The sequence below is a fragment of the Neoarius graeffei genome, chromosome 12 (assembly GCF_027579695.1).
Source record: "Neoarius graeffei isolate fNeoGra1 chromosome 12, fNeoGra1.pri, whole genome shotgun sequence".
Taxonomy (NCBI): Eukaryota; Metazoa; Chordata; class Actinopteri; order Siluriformes; family Ariidae; genus Neoarius; species Neoarius graeffei.
This window is the reverse complement of record NC_083580.1, coordinates 74,618,028-74,644,536: the sequence shown is the minus strand read 5'-3', so window position 1 is coordinate 74,644,536 and position 26,509 is coordinate 74,618,028. Positions and strand designations below refer to the sequence as shown.

Below are 26,509 nucleotides of genomic sequence, written 5' to 3'. Positions count from 1 at the left end.
CCCATCCAATATGGTGGCGAGGATGACGTATGACTCTACGCGGAAGGCGGTGTCTTTAATGGTCCAGAATAAATTGAATGCTACACGTTGATGGATTAATTTGCTCTTCTACGCCCTTTTTGAGGAATGTATTGTAGGACTAAAACCAACATCTGAAGAGGTGAGATCGCTCCTTTTTTTCCCTATTTTTGCTGGCGGGATTGACTCTGCCCTAAGGGCAGAGTCTCTCACTCACTCTCTCTCCCTCACTTTGCACCATTACACAATAAATATTCACAGTGAAAATATTTTGTAAGCGCGTTTCATGAACCAAGTTATAGGATTTGTTGACAACTCACATCGAGTTCATTACACTTCTACCCGGCGTGAAGCACTCACAGTCGTGGTTGTGACGTCATCATAAACAAATCCGTTCTACTCATCCAGACGACTTCGCAACGGCAACGTTGCCAGATCTTTCCACTCTGGAACCCGTTCTCAAAAAGACTGCATTTTGGGCACCCAAAACGCCGGTGCCGTGTGGACGCCAGGCCTAAACGATAAGCAATTGTATTGGAGTCACCTGAATCCGTTGCCATGTGGACAGGGCCTTAATGACTAACTTCACTACATTTGAAAGACAAATAACGTACTTTTCACTCCACTACATTTCTATCAAGGTCCTCGTTACTCTGAAGCATCTTTGAAAGTTTTTTTTTTTCCTTTTCTAAAACGTGATTGGTTTTTTTCGCAGGGGACACTGAGACAGACGATCAGTAATCTCTCAGGTCACGTCACGTCCATAGACTGTACAAAATCAAGTTCAGCGATTTCTCAGCAGCTTTACTTGAACACGATCGGCTGATGGCAGAATGGAAGGAGGTGGTTTTTCATGTAGAGATGAAAGTGGAGCAAAGAAAAAAAAAAATCCTGAACTTTTGAAAGTCAAACTAAGATGGGGGGCGGCAACGTCCCCCGAAAATATTTTAATAACATAACATGACACGCAAAACCCACATTCTAGTGCATTTTAGTACTTATTTTTACTAAAACAAGTTAGAACTTTAAGCCTTTTTCTTTCATGTACATTAATGATTAACATGTCAAAAATATCAAATTTAATTCCCCTAGTTAATGAGTAGTTTTCAGGAGTGCATTTAGAAAACGCGGTGATTTTCCTGCTACGCAGTTCATTACTTTGAAAAAAAACATCAGACAGTTGAAGGTAAACTCAGCAAAATCCCAAAACAGTTCTGTTAAAAAGTAAAGGTCTGTTAGAGTTTCTAAAGCTTTCAGGTTTCAATGTTGGGGACACTGAGCCTCGTTTATCAATCTTTTAGTAGAGTTGTGCGTTTGCAGAAGCGAAAGTGAACTAAACATTTCCAATTCATATTTATGCAAGTTGAAGCCAATTGTTTACATTAGTTCGTATTGTCTGCAAATTTAAACACCAATGAATACCAAATTTCTCATGTAAATCAGGGGCGTAGCTAGGACTTTTCAGGGTGTGTGTGTGTGTGTGTGTGTGTGTCACACACTGACTGGCAGCCTGAGTGCATTATGTAACAAAAAATAAATTACCATTGCTAGTTTTAGGCAGCTTAGAAACCGGCTCTTCCATTATTGCTGTTTCTTCCACGGTTTCTTGATGATGTGTTCTAGAAATGGTACTAAAACTTAGCTTCAAAACCACAAAATGCAACTTTGATGGAAAAAAAATATAATAAATTGCTGACCTCTCCACGTCGAAAGAAGGAGGAACGTTTTGCTTGTTTTGACATGGCGAATTATTAACAAGAGGAAATGCTCGTAATTTGCAACTAAAAAGACTGCAGCTACACTGGCAGCTTGAACACGCTTTCTAGTGCGATTACGTTGCGCTTGTGCAGAACGGTGTCAGTCGTGCACGCCTTAGCACGTGCACTTGAAGGCGCGCCTAGGCGCACGCGCCTAATGACCTCCAGCACGTGCGCCGTTAACAAAGAGCACCTGTCTTTAAATCAATGAACTATGTTTGGGCTATTTAAGGACCGCGCCCATGCAAGGACGATGCGAAGTATTACGCCGCGTCTAGGAACGCGAAAAATCCGAAAAATTAATTTCTCCATTCGGAAAACCGGAGATTCTCAAGAGTTTTGTCAAATATCCAGATTTCCGGGTAAATCCGGAAGACTTTCATCCCTGTTCATGGCTTTACCTAGAACCCATGTTTCAGTTTTCCAAAAGGATTAAAGATTTGTTTCGTTTTAAATGTTTGCTTTGTTTGCCGAAAACGAACCACATCACGGCCTACAGAAACTCGCCATCCAACCTGCGGAAGCATATTGAGGTATATAAACATTTTATTCCAAGAGAAAGCTTGCAATGAAATTGTCTGTGCTTTTAGAGCTAGCAATAACGTTGCAATGCAGTCTGGTTAGTCAAATGACTTTCTATGGATTTGCCCGCCAAGTTGCCGTAGCCTTGTCCACGGCTAACGTTTACACATAGCTAGTTAACTTGGACACTGTTAGTTAGCATGTAAAAACAGTTACGCTAACATGAATAACGTTAACTTATCTGAAGTTCTTTCAGAAATATGTTTTAGCATAATCTTGCCAAATAAACAGAATGTAGAAATCTTTCTTTTCTAGTAGCGTTAGCTACCCAGTATGATTTCGAGTTTGAAAAGAGTTTGCTAGCATGTCAGGTGGAGCTTCACTGACTAGCTAGCTTAACGTTAAACCACCATGATGGCACAGCATGCGTTCATTTTGTGAATTCACATTTCTGTCCTTGGTAACGGCGTTAGGTTTTGTAAGCGCTGTGGAAATAATACAACGATGTGTTGACAGACAAAGTATTTTTAAAAGCAAGTACTTCAGTACTTTAACTTGAGTAAAAATTTGACTGGAGAACTTTCACTTCTATCGGAGTCACATCTGACCAGTCGGATCTGTACTCTGACTTAAGTAACGAAGTTGGGTACTTTGTCCACCTCTGCCACCACCTTCCACATACATGACTCTTACAGATGGTCCTGATTGGCTAGTGTTGCAATGATTGGTCATCGCTCACACAGAGGTGTGGCATCGTCAGGAAATCATAAGTTTGATTCTGGACAATCCCACCGCCATCCGTGGTCACCAAGGGGCGAACAGGGCAACACAAACATTTTAAAACCACTCAGTCTTTGCAAGTGCATTCAGTCGCCAAGATCCGTTCCTAAGTCTAAAGGCCCAGTCCTACATAGGGCTGGGTTCAAAAGATCGATCCACGATCCGATATCGATTCAAAAATGTGTGGATCGATCTCTTCCAGGTGGCTATTGAGGTTTTTCACCTGACGTCACAGGGTCACGTGACGCTCCGGTGTCCACCATTTTGAAGGTCAAGCTAGCTAATGTCAACAACATAGTAGCTGGTATGTTACTGTAGCAATGTTTACGTTCAGTCATTTGGATGACTGTTAAAACCTTTCAGTCTCAAGTTTTTCCTTTACTGGATTTACTAGTTTACTGTAATTATGATCCGGCAGCTATTTACACCGGATCCAGTGTAAATAGCTGCCGGAGCGCGCTCCGGCTTGCTCCCCCTCAAATTAAGCAGCGTGCTCCGGCTTGCTCCCGGAGTGCTCCGGCCGAGGTTCCGGAGCGCGCTCCGGCTTGCTCCCCCTCAAATTAAGCAGCACGCTCCGGCTTGCTCCCGAGCAAGCCGGAGCGCGCTGCTTAATTTGAGGGGGAGCAAGCCGGAGCGCACTCCGGCAGCTATTTACACTGGATCCGATGTAAATAGCTGCCGGATCATAATTACAGTAAACTAGTAAATCCAGTAAAGGAAAAACTTGAGACTGAAAGGTTTTAACAGTCATCCAAATGACTGAATGTAAACATTGCTACAGTAACATACCAGCTATGATGATGTTGACATTAGCTAGTGCTAACAGCTAGCTGCTAGTACACTGCTACAACTACACCGACCCTAATAATACAGTTCTTGGCCATTGCCTGGTAACAGCAAATTTATAACGGGCCATGTCTCAACAGACTAAGAAGTTATTTCAATGACATTTAATAACATTTTGTTTATCCTGAGGACCGAAAGTAAATGAAAATGTGAACAAACCTTAGCTGTAATAAGATGGCGACCACCGGCTCCAGGGACGACCCACTGATGTAGGCATGTTACCCAGCCTGACACAAAATATTTGTAGGCATCCAAACTCTTATACGCTTTCAGATCAATACCTGTGTATGGCGATGGGTTTTTAACGACATAGGTATACAGATCATGTGGGCCGAAGTCAGGTAAAGACGAGGGCTTCGTGTACTTCCGTACGTCAGTGAACAATCCTGGTGGAAGCAGGTAAGCGTCGTTCTCTAAGCCTGCTAACCTCAATTTTTGCAAATACCTCTCCCTCTGCTCACCCTGTAAATGCCCTACGTCGCTGGATAGTGAAGGTGTTTTCTGCATCTCGCTCCTTTTTCTTTTATGTTTTTCGTTTGTCGCCTTCCTCGCATTCAAACGGATTCGAGCCGTGACGTCCAAAATGGCAGCCTCACATGACTTGGTCACGTGGGTGAAAAACCTCAATAGGCACTATTTTCTCGACCGCTCAAGGACAGCTATAAAAAGCAGGTGCCGGCAAACGAAACCGAAACTTAAGAATGCGAGATGGCTGAAGCTGCACAGCTAAAATCACCGCCTGGCCTGAAAGCTGATGTATGGCGTTACTTTGGATTCAGACGTTACGAGGACAGAGACGAAGTCGACAGAACAAAAGCAGTGTGCAAACTGTGCCACATAGAGGTAAAATATATGGGGCTGTTCCTGTCAATAGGAACAGTTTTTACTTTAAAGTGACAATCCAGCAATATCCAAGTAGATCAATATCGGATCGAATCAAATCACGGATCGTGACCATATGAATCGGAATCAAATCGATCCAGGAAATCTGGATCCATTCCCAGCCCCAGTCCTACAATACTGATAACTATAAATAAATCAGTCCCCTGCCATTTATGTCGTCGGTGCTCACACCAGACCGATAACGATCCCTGTAGCCCAGGCCTGGGTTTATCCGTATCGCTGAGATTGCTTCTGGAGCCATTTTTCCTGGTCTGGACCCGATCCGATTAAACATCTGACCAATCAGGGAACTGCTTACGTGTGACGTTGTCTGAGCACGTACTATTTTCCCCGGGTATCTTTCTACGTCATGAAGTCATGGAAAATAAAAATATAATCCAAAGCACGGATCTTTTATTCACGGATGTGATTATTTTCCGTGAAATATCAATAGTAGATTAATAAAGTAAACATATAAGTGATATTTTAATTATGAACTTCGGCAGTCAAAACATTTAATTATTTTAGACTTCTTAATTTTTTTTTTTTTTTTATCCGTACTGCGTCATCCGTATGAAATCGGGAACCAATCTGTAATATACTGAAACGTCCGTGACCAATCCGTGAATTACCACTCTGTATTTTGTATCCTTTTTTATTATATTTCCGTAATCCGTGACCTACCCGTGGTAGATCAACCACCGGAGTGTGTACACGGGTTGTTTTGGAGTCCAAGCTGTACAGTAAAACCTGGAATAATGTGCTACTACTTGGAAAAAAACTTCCATGACTATTCCTAAGCTGCATGTGTTTATTTCCCTGAGTGTCAGGACCAAGCGATATTATAGTCGGGATTATAGTTGTGGCGTTTCTGCTCCAGACTGGAACTAAATTCAGGCAGAGCGATAGTTAGTTATTGGTGTTGTGGGACCGGACCCTAAATCAAATTTATCGGCAAGCTGGAACATGTACATACTCCTTATTTAGCGTCAGTTAGTCAGATGTCTGTAGCACATTTTACCTTCTGTGTTCCTTTTCTTTGCTGCATCACCAGCATTTGCATTTTAGAAGCATGGTATCCTTTATGCAAAGTTATACACTCGCAGCGTTCACAGCAACGTGATCGGATTTAAAATGACAGATGGTGTTCTCCTCCTTCCTCTAAAGTCACGCAGTGTTTTCATAAGCATCACAAAGTAGTGCATGCACGAACCACTGAACTTCAAAAGTGATGGATGGGTCGTTCAATTGTTTAAAAAAAAAAAAAAATTACTTGATTTAGAACAAATGTTATCTATTTAGCATGCGTGTTACAGAACCAAAATAGGATTTCTACAAGAAACACGTGCGGGCGAGGGTGGGGTCGGACCTCCAGAATCGCACGTGAAGGCAGAAAAAGTGAGAGATGACCAAACTAGGGATGTTAACCAATGACCGTTTGACCGGTGGTTGACCGAATCAACGTCAACCGGTTAATTTTTTTTTGGTTGTCAGTTAAAAAAAAAAAATCAATCGTTTTGAAGCTGCCGATTTTGGAGCGGAGGACTTGGAATTCTGTGTTGTAAACGCTTGGGGTATGCCATGCGGTGTAAGGACGACAGCTGACGAATCAGAAACACCCATTCAGTCATGTCCCGCCCTAGTTAAAGACAGCTAACAAATCAGAAACACCCATTCAGTCATGTCCCGCCCCAGATGAACACAGCTGCCACTCGGCGAAAGAAAAAAGTGTAGACACAGGCTTTTTAGCTTACAAATTACTATTCTGTTTTTTTTTATTATTATTAGAAGGCACATGGAGTTTAGTCCTGCCTTGGCCAGTGCATTCTGAAAGTATGTTTCGGTCTGTAGCCAACAATGCATGTTATTGCAGATCATCTCTCTCCACACAAACTAAAGGCGCAGATGCCGACTTTTTCACGGCTGAATCGTGCAGATCCGATTGCTTTCCTTTGAGCATACAGAATTTACTCTGATGAAATTATTCAGACACTCCAACGCCCCCCCTAAAAATAAAATCGGATCTTTGCACGATTCAGCCGTGAAAAAGGCAGCAGCCGCTAAAAGGCGCGCCGTTTGCATCCCTGTTTAAACTCATAGGTTAACCGACTTTAACCGGCTAATGAGGCTCGGTGGTCGGTCAAGATTTTTTTTTAGTTTTCGCCATCCCTAGACCAAACCAGAGTGAACGTCAGGACGGCTTTTCAACAACGGCAACAACTGATGGAGTTCTTGGGTTTGGTTTTTAAAGGAGCGATGTGCTCCTCTACCCCAATGTGGTCGCTCGCTCACTCACTCGCTCTAACTCACTCTTTCAGCAGTAGTCAGGCGGTGCGCGTTCATGTGCTTTCAAGGGACGGGTGGGATTTTTCAGTTGATACTTTCAAAATCTAGCTTACTCTTTCTAGTTTCTTCAAAAACAAGCAAAACACCTACACTGCCTTTGAGTTGTCCGTAAGTCAGACGTTTTTAACCTGGTGACCTTACTGTATTTAAAATAAATAACTTAAAAAAAACGTAACCCTTACACAGACATGTTTATTTTTATACAGATATCAAAGATGGTCTGTTCAGAAACTATAACGAGACAGATTTAAAATCGAAATAAAAATTAGACTCGTCAACAAAAGGTTAAGCATAAGCACCATCGTGAATACTTACTCTGTTGTCCAAATGTGGATGAAGTCCCGAATCCTCCCGTTCCTCCCCCGAAGGGAGTACCAAACGATTTGGGGAACATCTTGCACTGCTATAGACACTGCATAAGTCTGTCTCAAACACAAACACGCACAATCAAGGTTGGTTTGTTTTGTCTGCAATCACACCAACTCAGCTTAGAACATGATCAATACTGAGAGTAAACGATTTTATAGAACAGTCTTTCAATAATATCTTACTAAAAGAACAATTAGAGGATTTATTCTTTATGCTTGCTTAGAAAATGTACAAAGAGACATGATTTCATCAGACTTCTCTTTTCGTTTGCACGTTTTTAAAAATTGTTCATGACGACGCGTTTTTTAAATTAGTTAACGGTGATGTTTTAGACAAGATTCATGATGTGAAAATTTCAAACCAGAGTGGTGACGAATAAGACTTTTCGTTTAAAAAAAAAAGTGCAATTTATATAAAAATCACATAATTGAGGGCAAATGAATGAGATCAACCCTCGAGTCCTGTTCACAGGTCAAGCGTTTGTTTTATATTAAAAAAAAATATATACATAAAACTGGCGCTCCACAGGGCTGTGTGTTGAGTCCCCTCTTCTACACATATGACAATACCCTCATCCAATCCACTAACACCATTATTAAGCTCATAAACTACATCACCATGGTTAGTCTTGTCTCCAGAGGAGATGTGACAGCCTACAGGGAAGAAGTCCAAACACTAGCACTCAGTGTGGTGTTCAGACAATAACCTCATCCTAAACACGTCAAAAACTCATTATCGACTTTCAGAAAAACAAGGCAGACCCAGAACCGCTCTTAAATCAACAGAGAATTTGTGGAAAGGGTCCCTGATTTCAAGTTCCTGGGCACACACATCGCCGAGGACTTCTCCTGGTCCACCAACAGTAGTCAAGGTGGTCCAGCAGTGACTCCACTTCCTGAGAATCCTCAAGAAAAACAACCTGGTCTCCTTCTACTGCTGCTCCATTGAGAGTGTGCTGGCTTACTGCATCTCCACGTGGTATGCCAGTCGCTCAGTTGCTGACAAGAAGGCCCCTTCAGAGGCTCATCAACACTGTACAGAAGATCACCAGCCATGCACTGCTTTCCCTGGAGGACACCTTCTCTTCCCGCGGTCTCAGCAGAGCAGCCAACATACCGAAAGACCCTTCTCACCCCGGACATCAGCCGCTGTTTAAACCGCTGCCCTTCGGAAAACGTTCCAGGTCAGTCAAATCTCATCCAAACAGACTTAAGAACAGCTTCTACCCCACAGCCACACGGGAACCGAACACTACCAAATCAATCAATCAAATCAATCAATCTCTACCTGCACTACTGCACACTGAAGGTATAGCTCTCCCTGCACTACCTTATTCTTTTACAACGCAACATCTCAGCTGCTAATAACTCTACTGTACATCTCAAGTGCCTACTCATGTTGAACACGCATGTATGAAGATATATACACACACATTTTGCTCTTGCTACTTCTCGTCATCAATGGACCATTAGGACAGCTTCCCAATTTCATTGTACTCCATGCAATAACAATAAAGGAGTTCCGATTCTGATTCCGAGCTGCCACATCATAGTCATACTCCACACATGCTCTCCCAATATCCCCAACTTCCCCATCTCTTAAAAGAGAACTGAAGGCAAATTTATTATCACAATTCTATTGGTCTCATTTTATTAAATGTCGGAATGCATTTTTGATCGCTATTTTGTCGCTGCTATAGAGATCTTGCAGTCACGTGACCGGAAAGTACACAACCGCCATCTTGTCGGTAAAAAACACCGCTGAATACTGCTGCACTCGTGTACAGAATGGATCAATTTCAACCGACGGACTACACGGCTCATTTTTCTAATGAACAGATAACTAGATATATGTCTAAAATAAACGATCTACAGATTTGTGACCCTTATGGCTTACCGGACGGAGTTTTCACGACCGGATTTTGAACTGCCAGCGGAATACCCGGACGTGTATGATTACCTCATTAACTTTCCCTCGCTGTTCAGTGGTGAAGCACTGCGTGCTTATAAATCTCTACACAGTTATCTTTACAGAAATTCGGATTTGTCAGCGACTCAGATGTGGCATCTTGTAAACAAGAATCCTCATTGGACGGGTAAGTCACTTAAGTATTGAGTATAGCACTGACCAGCCGATCATAGAATAGAATAGGGTAATTCCAGCTGTAATTTCAAATCGTCCGTTTTGTTTACCATGGATCTGGCGTTGGAGAGGTAGAGGCTTAGCAGTGGAGATTTGAGTGGCTGTTTTCTGAGCTTAGTCAACAGGCCGGCTCTGCAGCCTCGCTTTTGCTTCCGCTCCCGGCACCGCCTCCTTCGCTTTGCTTCTGATAACAATCCACGGAGACCCCGCTGGTCTCGCTATCTCGTCCGGAACGTTGTGCATGCGATGGAAATCGCTACAAACCATCATTTTCTGCTGGAAACCAATGTCCAGTAAGTCCATACGGTTGTAGTGGATATTGAAGTTCGGTACAGACGAACAACACGCAAAAATACACACAAAAAACGTGCACAGGTAGGGAGAGCTTGTAGCCGCAGCCGTTGTAGTAGAATTGTATATAGTAGGGTTTTCCAGAAGAAAAGGTAGAAGTAAAAGCAGAAGTAGAACCAGAAGGCGGAAATGGCGTTTGACCGACAAGATGGCGTCTGTCACAATCTGGATCGGCTGTGACGTCACATGCAAGTGCTCCATAGCAAGTTATGAGTGTTTGAAATATGCTCTGTAATATATCAGTCCATATGTCAAAGCAACGGCCGTAAATGAGATTCGTTGAGACCTGTGCGAGACATCGTAGCACGGAAGTAGCTAAAACGTACAGCAGAAATCAAAGTGACCAACATCTGCCAACGTTGTCAAAAGACGCACGCGCCCTCTTTCGAATGCTGACGTAATCAAGCCGGAAGTTGTTTGTTTTGTTAGCGATCAGTTTGAAAAAAGTAGGCCGCAATCGTCATTTAAACTTGTTTTTGTACACCATTTCGTTTGGAAAACAGTTTTCAAAATGGCAGCGCCGACACTTCATGTTTCGAAGTCTCGTGAACAGCGCTCGAAACTAACGGTGTCCCGACGTCCCGGGGACCATAAAAAATGTCATCGGGACACAAAATTATCATATCTGGGACAATCCCGGGACAATGGAAAAAAAATAGATCTAGAAAAAAAGTTCTACATTAATATTATTTACAAAGCCGTAACACATACGTAGACATTCACCTAATTTGTCAATTTTAATTTTAAAACGTTAACAGCGAAAAATACATAGTAGCTACACTTTCGATGCACCTGCATCCGTAGGCTACAGAGCAGCGCATTCTGTTCTAGAATCTTCGGCCGGAGTCCGCATTATATGGACTTGGAATGGAATTGCTACCGCACACGGTGCGCCGACTCTTGCCAGAACAAAAATGCTTAAGTGGTTGAAGCGGACCGACCGCGGGGAAGAAACCGAAAGCCCAGACATAACGTCTCCGGGACCTTCAGGATCCAAAGTGTCATCGCCTGGTCTGCAGGCAACGCTAGCAACTGAATGAACTTAATGAACACTGTTAGACACGTTATAAAATACAACAGGAATGATGTGGATGATATTGACGGAAGATACCGTTCAACAGAATAAGTGAGTTTTCTTGGTGTCTTTCTAGTTCAGAAAGTTTAGTCAGTCAGCAGCACAACTAGGCTCAGACCTGGCACTATGTTGATGTTGCTAACATTTGCACCCACGTTTCGGCAGCGAAAGTTCATAAAATGGATAATGGAAAGTTCATAAAAATGGGTAACGGAAAGTTCATAAAAATGGATAACGGTCTCATCTCATCATCTCTAGCCGCTTTATCCTGTTCTACAGGGTCGCAGGCAAGCTGGAGCCTATCCCAGCTGACTACAGGCGAAAGGCGGGGTACACCCTGGACAAGTCGCCAGGTCATCACAGGGCTATGGATAACGGTAATGGTGAAAATTATAAGTTGGCCTTATAAGTGCCAACTTATGCCCAACTTTTATGAACTTCAAGGTATAAGTAGATGAAATGAACATAAAAGGGGTCTTATTTTCAACTAAAGTGTACTGCAGATGTAGGGAGTTGAAACATTTTCTGAATGAGCTAGTTGGCCCCTTTAAATAAACGGGTATCTATTCATACTGTGAGATCGCCAAAGTTTAATAAACTGAAAATGCAATAACTGTAATTTTGAAGTAGATGATGTATAGGACATGTGTCGCTTGTGTCTTGTGACTTATTGTAAAAATGATATAAAGGGTTCAAAATTGCATAGTTACAAATATAATAGTAACTTCATATGATAATATTAACCACTGGTTATTTCAGAGAGGAAAAAAATGGGGACACTATTGCTTCCATTCGGGACAATACAACACAGAATTCGGGACCACTGGGGGACACAAAGAAAAAAAGTTAATTTCGAGCCCTGCTCGTGAAGATCATGCGGATAAGCGACGCCTGCCGTGGACCAAAGGAACTAAATTCAACATGACTAAAAACCGAATAGGCCGATAAGTATAATATTTAATTGCTATTTGTTGCCAATACGAGTCACGGTATAAGGTTACTAAAACCAAAAACGGAACTGAATAACACATTAATTAAGAAATAAAACAAGTTTTAAAATGACTTCAGTTCTCCTTTAATGCCTCTTTTAATCATTATCAAGCTAATCCTTTTTAATATTTTTGCTTTGCAAACACTAGCGGTTTCTTTCAGGAAAGGTAAATTTGGTCATATGGTTATAAATATTTTGTCAAACCTCAGCTGTTACTTAAAGCAGATACGCAGAACCATGGCCTCACTTTCGTTTATAAATGCCTTAAAGGAACAGTCCACCGTAATTCCATAATGAAATATGCTCTTATCTGAATTGAGACGAGCTGCTCCGTACCTCTCCGAGCTTTGCGCGACCTCCCAGTCAGTCAGACGCAGTCAGACGTGCTGTCACTCCTGTTAGCAATGTAGCTAGGCTCAGTATGGCCAATGGTATTTTTTGGGGCTGTAGTTAGATGCGACCAAACTCTTCCGCGTTTTTCCTGTTTACATAGGTTTATATGACCAGCGATATGAAACAAGTTCAGTTACACAAATTGAAACGTAGGGATTTTCTATGCTATGGAAAGTGCGCACTATAATGACAGGCGTACTAACACCTTCTGCGCGCTTCGGCAGCGCATTGATATCTGAGCTCCGTATCAATGCGCTGCCGAAGCGCGCAGAGTACGCCTGTCATTATAGTGCGGACTTTCCATAGCATAGAAAATCACTACGTTTCAATTTGTGTAACTGAACTTGTTTCATATCACTGGTCATATAAACCTATGTAAACAGGAAAAACGCGGAAGAGTTTGGTCGCATCTAACTACAGCCCCAAAAAATACCGTTGGCCATGCTGAGCCTAGCTACATTGCTAACAGGAGTGACAGCGCGTCTGACTGCGCCTGACTGACTGGGAGGTCGCGCAAAGCTCGGAGAGGTACGGAGCAGCTCGTCTCAATTCAGATAAGAGCATATTTCATTATGGAAGTACGGTGGACTGTTCCTTTAAGACCTCAAGAATGGCACAGGAATAGTTTTAACCATTAACAATAAATCTAATATGGTATTTTTTATGATTAAAGTGATTTATACCTATAGGTAGCGGTCTGAGTGAATGGCCTTGACATCTGTGACGCCACAGCAGGAAGACTATCGGTCTCATCACCATTTCCGCCATACTAAAACACAGAGCTGACTGCAACTCCGATCCTCAATTTTGAGCTAATTTATAGCCATGCCACATAGATGTGTTGCTGGTGGGTGCAGCAACATGACAGAAGGTGGATTTATGTTGCATTCACGGCCCAAGAATGTTCAAACTGCAAAGATTTGGACACGTTTTGTGAGAAGTTCACGGGCACATTGGGCGCCTACGAAGTGGTCTCTCCTCTGCTCTGCACATTTTACTGAAGACTCGTACGAGACCTCTGATCTGTTGAGGAGCGTTGGCTATAAGCCTGTATTGAAAGAGGGTGCAGGACCAACAAAGGAATACGAAAACCACAAGAAAAAGTATTTATTTTATTTATTAAAAGGAAAGCAAGTTCAGTTGCACCAGTTCTCCCGGAGTGTGAGCCGAGGGTTGTTGGTAAAGCCCGGGACGGAACGGGAGGCAACATATCGCTCGGGCAGTGACCTCCTTGCGGTTGTTGCTAAAACTGGTGACGTCCCGTCCTGGGTTTTAGTAATTGCCTGAGCCATGCAGTAACGGCGGAGTACTCCGTATGAAGAATGAGTGGAGTAGCCGTCCGATTGCTCTGCTGGATATTGCTGCCATCTCACCCTTACGTGGAAGAAGCGAATGAACAGATAACTGAACGAACAACTGAAAGTCAGATTGTTTCAAAAACAATCGGCCACAAGAAGCAACTCTCGTTTGGATACAAAACAACAAAAATAACACTCGTCGTTTACCTGCATTTAGATTAATACATGTAACTTGTATTGCGTATTTAACTTACCGGTATAAGATTATTTAATTTGCTTCAGAATGTGATTGTCTCAGTTCATCTAATCATTTAATTAGCCTTTTACGTTTTATCAGTGAAAACGCATTCATGTTGCATAAGTTATAACACCTATCCTGTTTTAATGAGAGTCAACCCACAATCAATGAAGTCAAATCAGTCTTAGTTGAGCAAGTCAGTAACGGTATTTCTTACTTTCACCAAAAATTTGTATTAATATGACTTTGGTCTATAGCTGTAAAAGGCCTCGGCTTTAAAACCGGTTACCGCTGTGACATCACGCACTCGGCTGGCTGGCTCAGCTTGAATGCAGGGGTGATAGCGTTCCGGCGCCGCGCCGGATTTCCGGCGTACCGTGGCTGGGGAAAAAAAAAAAATCTAGTTCCCCCATTGTCCTGTGTCATTCTGAGATGCGCAGATAGACAGTAAAGGGAATTCCGAATTCCCTTTACTGTCTATCTGTGCATCTCAGAATGACACAGGACAATGGGCGAACTAGATTTTTTTTTTTTCCCCCCAGCCACGGTACGCCGGAAATCCGGCGCGGCGCCGGAACGCCATCACCCCTGTGAATGCCAACTTTGTGATCAATTTTAACTCTCAAAAATATATATTTTTTAAAATTCCCATTTATGCAGCATACAAGAGTCAAGAATGGACATACTATCCACTCAAATTTATTTAAAAATAAAAGGTTCTGTGTATCTCCTTTAATGCTTATAGTCCTATAATCAACTGCAATTTAAAAAAAAAAAAAAAAATACTGAAAGACTACAGGCGCGTACACATTCATCGTCACTGCCGAACCTGATCCGGGCTTGAGGCAAACCGTGTTTGGTTGACTTGGCCAGAAATGCAGCAGTAGGGTCGCCGATTCCCCTCTGCGCACTCACACACACACACACACACACACGGGCAATTTAGAACAGCAAGTTAAAGTGCATATCCTGGACCAATTTCATTATTTTATTTATTCTTTTTTTTTTATGAAAGTATGTCCCTTTACACACTCATCCAGAAGGGTAATTTTGCACAAGGCCATCTGTCTACAGCAGAAAAAACTAAAATAACAAAACACGTCTGGAAAAATCCCAAGCGAGTCTGGAGCCAGATTCGTGACGTTACCTGCGGAAGCGCCAGCAGGCTGCGAGAGCTTTGCACGGTTTCAGTGCACAGCCTGTGTAGACCAAGCGCTCCCATTTCTCTCTCATTGTCCGGTATTTTGGGAAACGATGAGTACTAATCCCATCATGATTGGTGTTGCTACACCCTCCTACGATACATCTGTTAACCATTTTAATAATTACGCAATAACGTTGAAGAAATTTGCAAAAAACCACCAGGTTGTTTTCTCATAAACAAACCAGCGCTGACGTAGAATTCAGGAGGCGTCCCGCACGCGACGTCACGAAAATCAATGTTCCCCGGGAAATCCAAATGCCAAGTTTTTTCAGAGGCGGACCAATTCGCCTCAAACGGCTTGATTTCAACTGGTATTGTGCAAGGTAAAAAAATAATAATAATTGCACAAAATGCAACAGATATTTGACCAAAGTTTAATATAAAATAGGAGAGTTACATTGATCTTGCTCCTGAATTTACCCGTGATGTAGTCTGGCTAACGCGACTGCAGAGCTCTACAAGCTATTGGTCTGGCCAAGATATTAAGCCCAACCGTTTCCCAGAGCCCGTGGCTGACCCGCCTCCCTGAAATGCCTCAGTTTGCTACTGGTCGAAGCCAGAAAAGGCTGTGACGAAGCTTAAACCAATCACATCACTCTTTCCTCTGACGTATGTGACGCGACGGGGCTAACTGGTAGATTAAAAACTCTTACCGAAGCCGGTCGGGAGCAAGGCGAAAACGTCCTTCCTTTCAATAAATACCTCCAGGGCTGCTCTTTGCTCTGTTTTCAATGAGAACTTCCCGTTGAATGCTTTCAATACAGCATCTACCGCTGTGTCAAAGGCTTGCCGCTGCTCCATGTTCGTGATGTGAATGAAGCGCTTCCAGCATAGATTCTGTAAACAATCTATGGCTTCTAGTCGCAGTTCTAAGTACTACGTCACTGCCTCGAACACGCCTCTACCCAGGGCCGTTGGAGATGCTCAAAGTTGATTGGTTCCCGATTTTTTGGGAGCTTGGAAGAGCTGTAGATAGCCTGCCTGGCCAGACTAAGCTCGCAACAGGGCCTCGTGTTGCATCAAGGCCAATTTATGCTGACAACCCAGTCCTCGCAGATAGCGTCGCAGACAGTGTCTGCGTAGCCCCCCCATCTTCGCAGACGCTCTGCGCACACCTCCCAAAAATTGTGACCACCGCAGAAGCCTCGCAGACAAGAGGGCTCCGATTGGTCCACTCTACATCCGCTGTACACGCACTTCCGCTTCCCTACTTTCCCGGTTTGGTTTGTTTTCACGACCGGCATTTTTAAAAACACGAGCGAAGATGGAGCAGCATGAAGAGCGGTTGATTGAGGAAGTACGTACATCTATACGACTCCAGTTCTAGTCATTATAAAAATAAAAATAAAAAGTTCTAGTCATTATAAGTAACCGGAGGATAAACGCTCCACTAACCACACCCACCAACTACTCCTAGTGACTTCGCACCCCCTTGCGTTGTGCCGGTGAATAACATCGCGCACGCCTATACTCCCCGCTCAACGATAAATTACAACTGTCTGCGAAAAGCTATCTGCGAAAGCCTTGTCGCAAGAGCATGCAGAGGCCTTCACGCTTAGGATGGGCGGGCCCAGGCTACCCCTGATGTGCACTTTAACCTAACTGCATGTCTTTGGACTGTACAGGAAACCCACATAGACACGGGGAGAACATGCAAATTGGGGTCGAACCCAGAACCTTCTTGCTGTGAAGCAACAGTGAAAAAGGAAGAAGAAACCTTTATTCGTCACATGCACACTTCAAGCACAGTGAAATTCATCCTCTGCATTTAACCCATCTGAAGCAGCGAACACACACACACACACACAGCCAGAGCAGTGGGCAGCCACACTAGAGCGCCCAGGGAGCAGTCAGGGGTTCAGTACCTTGCTCAACCAAGGCCGCCCCACATTAACCTAACCGCATGTCTTTGGGCTGTGGAGGAAACCAGAGCACCCGGAGAAGAACATGCAAACTCCACACGAACCCGGAACCTTCTTGCTGTGAGCAGCGCTCGAAACTAACGGTGTCCCGACGTCCCGGGGACCATAAAAAATGTCATCGGGACACAAAATTATCATATCTGGGACAATCCCGGGACAATGGAAAAAAATAGATCTAGAAAAAAAGTTCTACATTAATATTATTTACAAAGCCGTAACACATACGTAGACATTCACCTAATTTGTCAATTTTAATTTTAAAACGTTAACAGCGAAAAATACATAGTAGCTACACTTTCGATGCACCTGCATCCGTAGGCTACAGAGCAGCGCATTCTGTTCTAGAATCTTCGGCCGGAGTCCGCATTATATGGACTTGGAATGGAATTGCTACCGCACACGCTGCGCCGACTCTTGCCAGAACAAAAATGCTGAAGTGGTTGAAGCGGACCGACCGCGGGGAAGAAACTGAAAGCCCAGACATAACGTCTCCGGGACCTTCAGGATCCAAAGCGTCATCGCCTGGTCTGCAGGCAACGCTAGCAACTGAATGAACTGAATGAACACTGTTAGACACGTTATAAAATACAACAGGAATGATGTGGATGATATTGACGGAAGATACCGTTCAACAGAATAAGTGAGTTTTCTTGGTGTCTTTCTAGTTCAGAAAGTTTAGTCAGTCAGCAGCACAACTAGGCTCGGACCTGCTGGCACTATGTTGATGTTGCTAACATTTGCACCCACGTTTCGGCAGCGAAAGTTCATAAAATGGATAACGGTAATGGATAACGGAAAGTTCATAAAAATGGATAACGGTAATGGTGAAAATTATAAGTTGGCCTTATAAGTGCCAACAGATATTCAAGGTATAAGTAGATGAAATGAACATAAAAGGGGTCTTATTTTCAACTAAAGTGTACTGCAGATGTAGGGAGTTGAAACATTTTCTGAATGAGCTAGTTGGCCCCTTTAAATAAACGGGTATCTATTCATACAGTGAGATCGCCAAAGTTTAATAAACTGAAAATGCAATAACTGTAATTTTGAAGTAGATGATGTATAGGACATGTGTCGCTTGTGTCTTGTGACTTATTGTAAAAATGATATAAAGGGTTCAAAATCGCATAGTTACAAATATAATAGTAACTTCATATGATAATATTAACCACTGGTTATTTCAGAGAGGAAAAAAATGGGAACACTATTGCTTCCATTCGGGACAATACAACACAGAATTCGGGACCACTGGGGGACACAAAGAAAAAAAGTTAATTTCAAGCCCTGGCTGTGAGGCGACAGTGCTAACCACTACACCACCGTGCCGCCCAGTTCGGACCGCTGTATCACCATGGTGCTCTCAGACACGCACGTTACCTGAAGTTAAAAAAAATTAGAACATGTTTCATGTCAAAAACTGAAAAAATTGAGCTTTAAAGCTGCTCTAACGTGAAACCCAAAAGTTTTCAGAGACAGGCCTAGTACTGGGTCAAACCAAGGCCTGTGTTTTATACAAGTCTGGTGTGTGTTAGTGAAATAAATCCCCAGAATACCATTAGTTGCCGTCACTGTAGTGATTCTATGGGACAGTAACAGGAAATCTTTAGTGGTTATGCAGTTTAAAACCGGATTTATCCTGTAAAAACCGGCGTGTTCACACCACACAAACCGAAACCTGTTCACTCCGGTTAGAAGGAGGTGCAGTTTAACTACAATGCAGCTTTTCAAGCCGGATGAAGTTGTTTTGTTTGTTTAACACTAACTTTGTTATGCTAGCACTTCAGGATCATGTGCTAGTTGTACCACACACTGAGTGAGGATGTTAGCTTAAACCTAGCTCGCTAACCTTAACTTTATTTTATTTCTTTTAAAACAAGAAACGTCAATTAAAATGTTTTAGACACGTACAACACTTAGACACTTTACATATAATAGTAATAAAATAATATCGGCATTAGTAAAAGTAATAATAAATTGAACGCGTTATCTTTATAACTAGCCGGCTGGCTAGCTAGCTAGCTAACTAACTAAAATAGCCTAGCTAACGTGGTTGTGCGCGAGACAAGAATATTCAAACTTCCTCGTCAAACAAAAGCACTCACCGGAAGTTCTGCTGTGTCAAAATCCAAAGTGTGTCCACTGTCTCAGGAATTCTTCTCGTCTCAGATGATTTTTTTTTTTTTTTAAGATCTCAGCTTCCCACTGGAGCAATTTTGAAGAACATGTCGCTAAGGAACTTACATGGAGGGAAACAACTAAACGCAGCCCAACTGCGTCACTAGTTATAAAAACGGAAACGCAGATTCGACGCGTTGACTCACTCAGTCCGCTCATTTCACACTTTCCTTCGAAAATCTGTGAAATAATAAAGCTTAATTTTAATACATGAAAACGTGTATTTCCTCTCACTGTAGATACTCATATAGTTGAAATCAATTTTGTCGAATTTAATTTATGCACTGCAAAAAATGTCAGCATGTGAAAATACATGACTGTATATGAATAAAGTGTATGGACACCTGACCATCAGACCCAAATGTGGTTCTCATCTCATCTCATTATCTCTAGCCGCTTTATCCTGTTCTACAGGGTCGCAGGCAAGCTGGAGCCTATCCCAGCTGACTACGGGCGAAAGGCGGGGTACACCCTGGACAAGTCGCCAGGTCATCACAGGGCTGACACATAGACACAGACAACCATTCACACTCACATTCACACCTACGCTCAATTTAGAGTCACCAGTTAACCTAACCTGCATGTCTTTGGACTGTGGAGGAAACCGGAGCACCCGGAGGAAACCCACAGGGACAACATGCAAACTCCGCACAGAAAGGCCCTCGCCAGCCACGGGGCTCGAACCCGGACCTTCTTGCTGTGAGGCGACAGCGCTAACCACTACACCCAAATGTGGTTCTTGCTGAAACAAAGTTGGAAGCACACAATGGTGTCATACAATTATGGCATTACAATTTCCCTTCACTGGAGAAACTAAGAGGCCCAAACCTGGTCCATCACACTGCAAGCAACAGCGAGATCCATCCATCCATCCATTATCTGTAGCCGCTTATCAGAGTCACAGGCAAGCTGGAGCCTATCGCAGCTGACTATGAGCGAGAGGTGGGGTACACCCTGGATCTGCTTTAATATCAACAGATCTTCGATTAAGGTACGTGAATCTTCTCATCATGGCACACGTTCAGTGTGCTGAGTGCAGGATGTTTAGTCATTCTTCCTCCATCGCTAGCGATAGCTTTATGTATTTGTGATAAGTGCAGATTAGTTAGCTCTCTGACGGAGAAGATTACAGTGCTAGAAGCGCGTGTCCAGGCTTTAGAGAAGGTTCGTGCGCGTGAGAACAGTGTAGTTTCTGTAGGGGAAAGTCTGGATGCCCTAGGTGGAGTTAGTAATCCCCCAACTCCGGCATTAGTGCTCTTACAGCGGGGCGAATGGGTGACGATTCGGCGGCATAAGCGTAGAGCCAAAGTTACCGCTGAGGCTTGCCCACGGGAGCACCACTCCTCTCCGTGTCACGTGTCGAACAGGTTTGCTCTCCTTAGTGATGCACCCGCTGAGAAACCTGAAAGAGCTCTGGTTATAGGGGACTCTATCATACGGCACGTGAAATTAGCTCAGCCTTTAGGGGCACCAGCAGCTTTAGTCAGGTGTATACCGGGAGCCAGGGTGCCGGACATAGCAGGTAATCTTAGGGTTCTAGGCAAGCACAGGTTCTCAAAGATAGTTATCCATGCAGGAGCTAATGATATACACCTTCATCAGTCTGAGGTTACTAAGAGTAACTTTGTAGAGGTGTTTAAATTAGTGAAGGCGATGTCTGATGCTGTAATATGCTCTGGCCCCATTCCAATGCGGCGTGGCGATGTAGCTTACAGCAGGTTATGGTCGCTGATCTGCTGGCTGTCCAGGTGGTGCTCCGAAAACAGTGTGGGCTTTATAGATAATTGGGCTAATTTTGAGGGCACTGCTGGCCTGTTAGGGCGGGATGGTATCCATCCCACTCGGGAAGGTGTTGCTCTCATTTCCTGCAGCATAGGTCATAGTCTCAGAACAGGCCTAGTTAATTTCTGACAATCCAGAGCCAAGGCCAGGGAGCAGACAAACAGGCTAAACCGACTGTCTGCTAGCTGCACAGAGTCGTCACTCAGGGTCCACTACATCGAGACTGTGTCTGTTCCCCGAGCTCAACAAAAAGGTAGAAATTTTCAGAGAGTTTTTCCAGGAACCTAATCAATATAAAATTAGATCATACTGACTGTACAGCTGCTGCCAGCACCTTTGATCTAAAGGTGGGGCTATTAAATATTAGATCTCTTACATCTAAAGTGCTAATGGTTAATGAACTCATTACTGATGTAGGTGGAATTGGGATTAATTAAATTATAAATTATGTAATAATTGATAATTGAATTAATCAATTTATAATTAAAGATCAGTCTCATAAAATCTTAAATTATTAATCTTAATATTCACCGTGAATGGTTACATTCAAGATTAATGGTAGCTCTGCATTAGATGGGAAACCTAGTTGTATACAAAAGCTAAATTTGAAGGAAAAAGGAGTTCTAAATAGTTGACCTTGTGAATAAACAACAGGAACAAGTAAAATGTAATTCAATTTGATTAGCTTTTATTTGCCTACTACTCACTAATAAGAATCTCACAAAATACATTCAATGTCGGGCAAAGGTAATAACAAGGCACAACAATGGAACAATTACACCTGGGCCATAGGTTTGGGGCAGGAGAGAGAGAGAAAGAGAGAGATAGGAAAAGAGAATCCCTTGTGTGTGCGTGTGTGTATGACTAGGGAAAGCCGATGCGTGCGTGTGTGTAGGTGTGTGTGTGTGTGTGTGTGTGTGTGTGTGTATCTGTGGGCAGATGCTAACGACTAGCCACTCTAGCAATGCTTAAGCAAAATGGCGGTCAATGCCTAGATGTCGTAAACTAGGTGACATATCACAGGTAGCTCAATGAGGGAGGTACCAAAATGGCGTCGGGGAATATGGCACCTGCAGGCCTAGTCGAGAACACAAGCCTACCAGCTAGCGTATCACCCTGAGGTAGCTAGCAATGAGTTGCTAATGAGAATCTGGCCACGTTACAGCTGGATCCAAACACTGTGCTTAACAACAATTTCCAACAGACTATCTAGGCAAAGAACTCAACGCGAGGGAGAGAGAGAGAGAGAGAGAGAGAGGGGAAGAGTAATAGGTGTTGGATGGAGAGGACTAGGCCTTGTAGCGGTCCAGCCTCGGGGCTTAAAATAACAAACTTGTCGCTGCGCTGCTAATCAGATAGGGAAGCTAGCAATGGAGTTAAGGAAAGACATAACATGCAAGATACCCTGTTTAACAAGTTCAAAGAAAAACAGAACCAAAACAAACAATAAAAGACACCTTCCGTGTCTGAGCGGGTATGCTAAACAGCTCAAAGCTTAAACATGACCCTAACAACCATCTGAATAAGCTACAAATTACTAAAATTTGCCCAAGTGCCTACTCAATGCGATGGAAGTTCGTTCTCCGATGTCCGCGCTGAGGGTCGCGGTCCGAGGAGAGGAGGTTAGCGGCGAGTTGCGTCCAACCACGGCTAAACGAAGCAGGGAGATGGAGGCCTAGCTGGTCCACGGTGCTTCGGGAGAAACCTCCGGTGATGCGTCGACGAGAAAAAGGCTGAGAGGAGCGAAGCTGTCCGCAAATGCCTCTTAGCGTGGAAAACTACTTAACTGTAGTTAAACTTTGCAAAGGTTTAGAATCAAAACCACTATATCACTGAAACCTAGCGGGTCGTTCAAAAGTTCGGCCGAAACTAATTTGAACAGGCTGTTCTCAGACAATAGCGGTTAGTCTCAACACTGTAGCGAGTGTGCCTACAGTCCGTCCGACCACTCCAGTAGTCAGAACATGAGAGAGCGAATCGAGGCGCTCTCGATACAGTTAAAGCAGTTCCACTTTACGTCACATCCGGGTGGAGCGCGCAAGGAATTGTGGGATCGTTATGGGGCGCTGGCAAGTTACCAACACTGATCAGGAGTTTAATGTACTTTGTTTAACTGAAACATGGATTAAGCCAAATTAATATATAACATTAAATGAAGCGAGTCCTCCTGGATACAGTTATATACACCAGCCTCGTCAAACTGGCAGAAGAGGAGGCGTTGCGGTTATTTATAATGATTATCTAGGTGTAACACAAAAACCTGGTTATAAATTTAATACATTTGAAGTTCTTCATACTCATATAATGTATGTAGCCTCGAAAAATAAGTCTACCCAGTTAATTCCGTTGCTTATTATTTACAGGCCCCCAGGGCCATATTCTGAGTTTCTTTCTGAATTTGCAGATTTTATCTCAGATCTGGTTATTTCCGTAGACAAAGCTTTAGTTGTCGGAGATTTTAATATTCACTTCGATAACCCAGAAGACCCTTTAAAAACAGCGTTTGTGTCCATTTTAGATTCAGTAGGGATTAATCAGAATGTCATAGGACCGACCCATAATGGTGGTCACACCCTTGATCTAATACTAACATTCAGGTTAAACGTAGACAATATAGTCATACTTCCACAGTCTGAAGTTATCTCAGATCATTATCTCATCACATTCAAACTATGTCTGAGTAATAATATATGCACCTCACCACGCTACTGTATTAAACGTACATTCACGTCAACTACTGCACAGAGCTTTATAAATGATCTCCCAGAGTTATCAACTTTGATTGGGTCACTGTCAGCCCCTGCAGAACTTGATCAGGCAACTGAATGCTTAGAGTCAACATTCCGCCATACTTTAGATAATGTAGCTCCTCTAAAAAGGAAAATGGTCAGAGACAAAAAAATTAGCACCCTGGTATAATGATGACACTCGCACATTAAAACAGACCACTCGAAAATTGGAACGTAAATGGCTCGTCTCGTCTCGTCTTCTTCCGCTTATCCGGGACCGGGTCGCGGAGGCAGCAGTCTAAGCATGGAAGCCCAAACTTCCCTTTCCCCAGACACCTCGGCCAGCTCCTCGGGAAGAACACCGAGGCGTTCCCAGGCCAGCTGAGAGACATAGTCCCTCCAGCGTGTCCTGGGTCTTCCCTGGGGCCTCCTCCCGGGGGGACATGCCTGGAACACCTCCCCAGGGAGGCGTCCAGGAGGCATCCGAAAAAGATGCCCGAGCCACCTCAGCTGATTCCTCTCGATGTGGAGGAGCAGCGTCTCTACTCCGAGCTCCTCCCGAGTGACTGTGCTTCTCACCCTATCTCTAAGGGAGCGCCCAGCCACCCTGCGAAGGAAACTCATTTCGGCCGCTTGTATCCGCGATCTTGTTCTTTCTGTTATTACCCAAAGCTCATGACCATAGGTGAGAGTCGGAAAGTAGATCGACCGGTAAATTGAGAGCTTCGCCTTTTGGCTCAGCTCCTTCTTCACCACGACGGACCAGTAAAGCGACCGCATCATTGCGGAGGCTGCACCGATCCACCTGTCGATCTCGCGCTCCATCCTTCCCTCACTCGTGAACAAGATCCCGAGATACTTAAACTCCTCCACTTGAGGCAGGACTTCTCCACCAACCTGGAGAGGGCAAGCCACCCTTTTCCGGTCGAGAACCATGGCCTCGGACTTGGAGGTGCTGATTCTCATCCCAGCCGCTTCACACTCGACTGTGACACTATACCCTTCATAGGGTGCTCGAGGGTTCATGGGAGTTTGCCCAACCAGTCCACATGTGCTTTGTGGATCTGGAGAAGGCATTCGACCGTGTCCCCCGTGGTATTCTGTGGGGGGTGCTTCGGGAGTATGGGGTTCGGGGCTCTTTGCTAAGGGCTGTCCGGTCCCTGTACGAACGGAGCAGGAGTCTGGTTCGCATTGCCGGCAGTAAGTCAGACCTGTTCCCAGTGCATGTTGGACTCCGGCAGGGCTGCCCTTTGTCACCGGTTCTGTTCATAATTTTTATGGACAGAATTTCTAGGCGCAGCCAGGGGCCGGAAGGAATCCTGTTTGGGAACCACAGGATTTCATCTCTGCTTTTTGCGGATGATGTTGTCCTGTTGGCTTCTTCAAACCAGGACCTTCAGCATGCACTGGGGCGGTTTGCAGTCGAGTGTGAAACGTAAATGGCGTCAAACAAAATTGGTAGTGCTCAAATTAGCGTGGAAGGAGAGCTTCCTGAAGTATAGAAAAGCTCTTAGTGCTGCGAGATCAACATATCTCTCCTCCCTAATAGAAGATAACAAAAATAATCCTAGATTCCTATTTAATACTGTAGCAAAATTAACCAGGAATAAGTCCACTATAGACACACGCACACCTGCAGTATATAATAGTAACGATTTCATGAATTTTTTTAATGACAAAATTGAGAATATCCGACAAAAAATTCAAACTGCTAATTTAAGGTCAGACAATGTAAGTGACCCTGTAGTTAACAATATAACTGTATCAGATCAGCAATTAGAATGTTTTACTCCCCTTAGAGAAACTGAATTACTTTCATTAATCTCGGCATCAAAAGCCTCAACTTGTGTACTAGACCCCTTACCTATACGTCTATTCAAACAGATAATACCTGAAGTAATTGAACCGCTTCTAAAAATAATAAATTATTCTCTTATGATTGGCTATGTACCTAAATCATTTAAACGAGCAGTTATCAAACCCCTGATTAAAAAACCTGACCTTGATCCCTGTCAGCTGTCCAATTATTGGCCAATATCAAACCTCCCCTTTATCTCCAAGATCCTTGAAAAAGCTGTGGCACAGCAGTTATGTTCATATTTACATAGGAATAACATCCATGAAATGTATCAGTCAGGATTTAGACCTCATCACAGCACAGAAACAGCTTTGGTTAAAGTAGTAAACGACCTACTATTGGCGTCTGATCAGGGCTGTGTCTCGCTACTTGTGTTGATGACCTTAGTGCAGCATTTGACACCATTGATCATTCCATTCTTCTGGATAGACTAGAAAATGTTGTGGGAGTTAAGCGAACGGCCCTCTCCTGGCTCAGGTCTTATTTAACTGATCGTTATCAGTATGTTGATATAAATGGTGATATTTCTAGACGTACTGAGGTAAAGTTTGGTGTTCCACAAGGTTCTGTCTTGGGTCCACTGCTTTTTTCTCTATATATGTTACCTCTGGGTGATATTATTCGTAAACATTGTATTAGTTTCCACTGTTATGCTGATGACACACAGTTGTATGTTTCTGCAAAACCTGATGAGAGACACCAGCTTTATAGAATTGAGGATTGTGTAAAGGACATTAGACACTGGATGCTTATTAACTTCCGTCTGCTTAACTCTGACAAGACAGAAGTACTTGTACTAGGACCACATACAGCTAGAAGTAAGTTTTCTGA

The 26,509-nt window shown here is 43.5% G+C and overlaps 1 protein-coding gene across 4 annotated transcripts in view; it reads right to left on the bottom strand.

Annotated features, from left to right (window-relative positions):
- Positions 1-19,424, bottom strand: part of nup98 (nucleoporin 98 and 96 precursor) — an 89,343-nt gene extending 69,919 nt beyond the window's left edge. For all 4 annotated transcript variants that reach the window (XM_060936404.1, XM_060936405.1, XM_060936406.1 and 1 more), the window contains exons 1-2: positions 19,237-19,424; positions 7,467-7,573 (exon numbers count right to left, since the gene is read on the bottom strand). In XM_060936404.1, coding sequence (XP_060792387.1) covers positions 7,467-7,545 — 79 coding nt within the window. In that variant the 5' untranslated portion in view covers positions 7,546-7,573; positions 19,237-19,424. The remainder of the gene's footprint in view (positions 1-7,466; positions 7,574-19,236) is intronic.
- Positions 19,425-26,509: the final 7,085 nt, after the last annotated feature.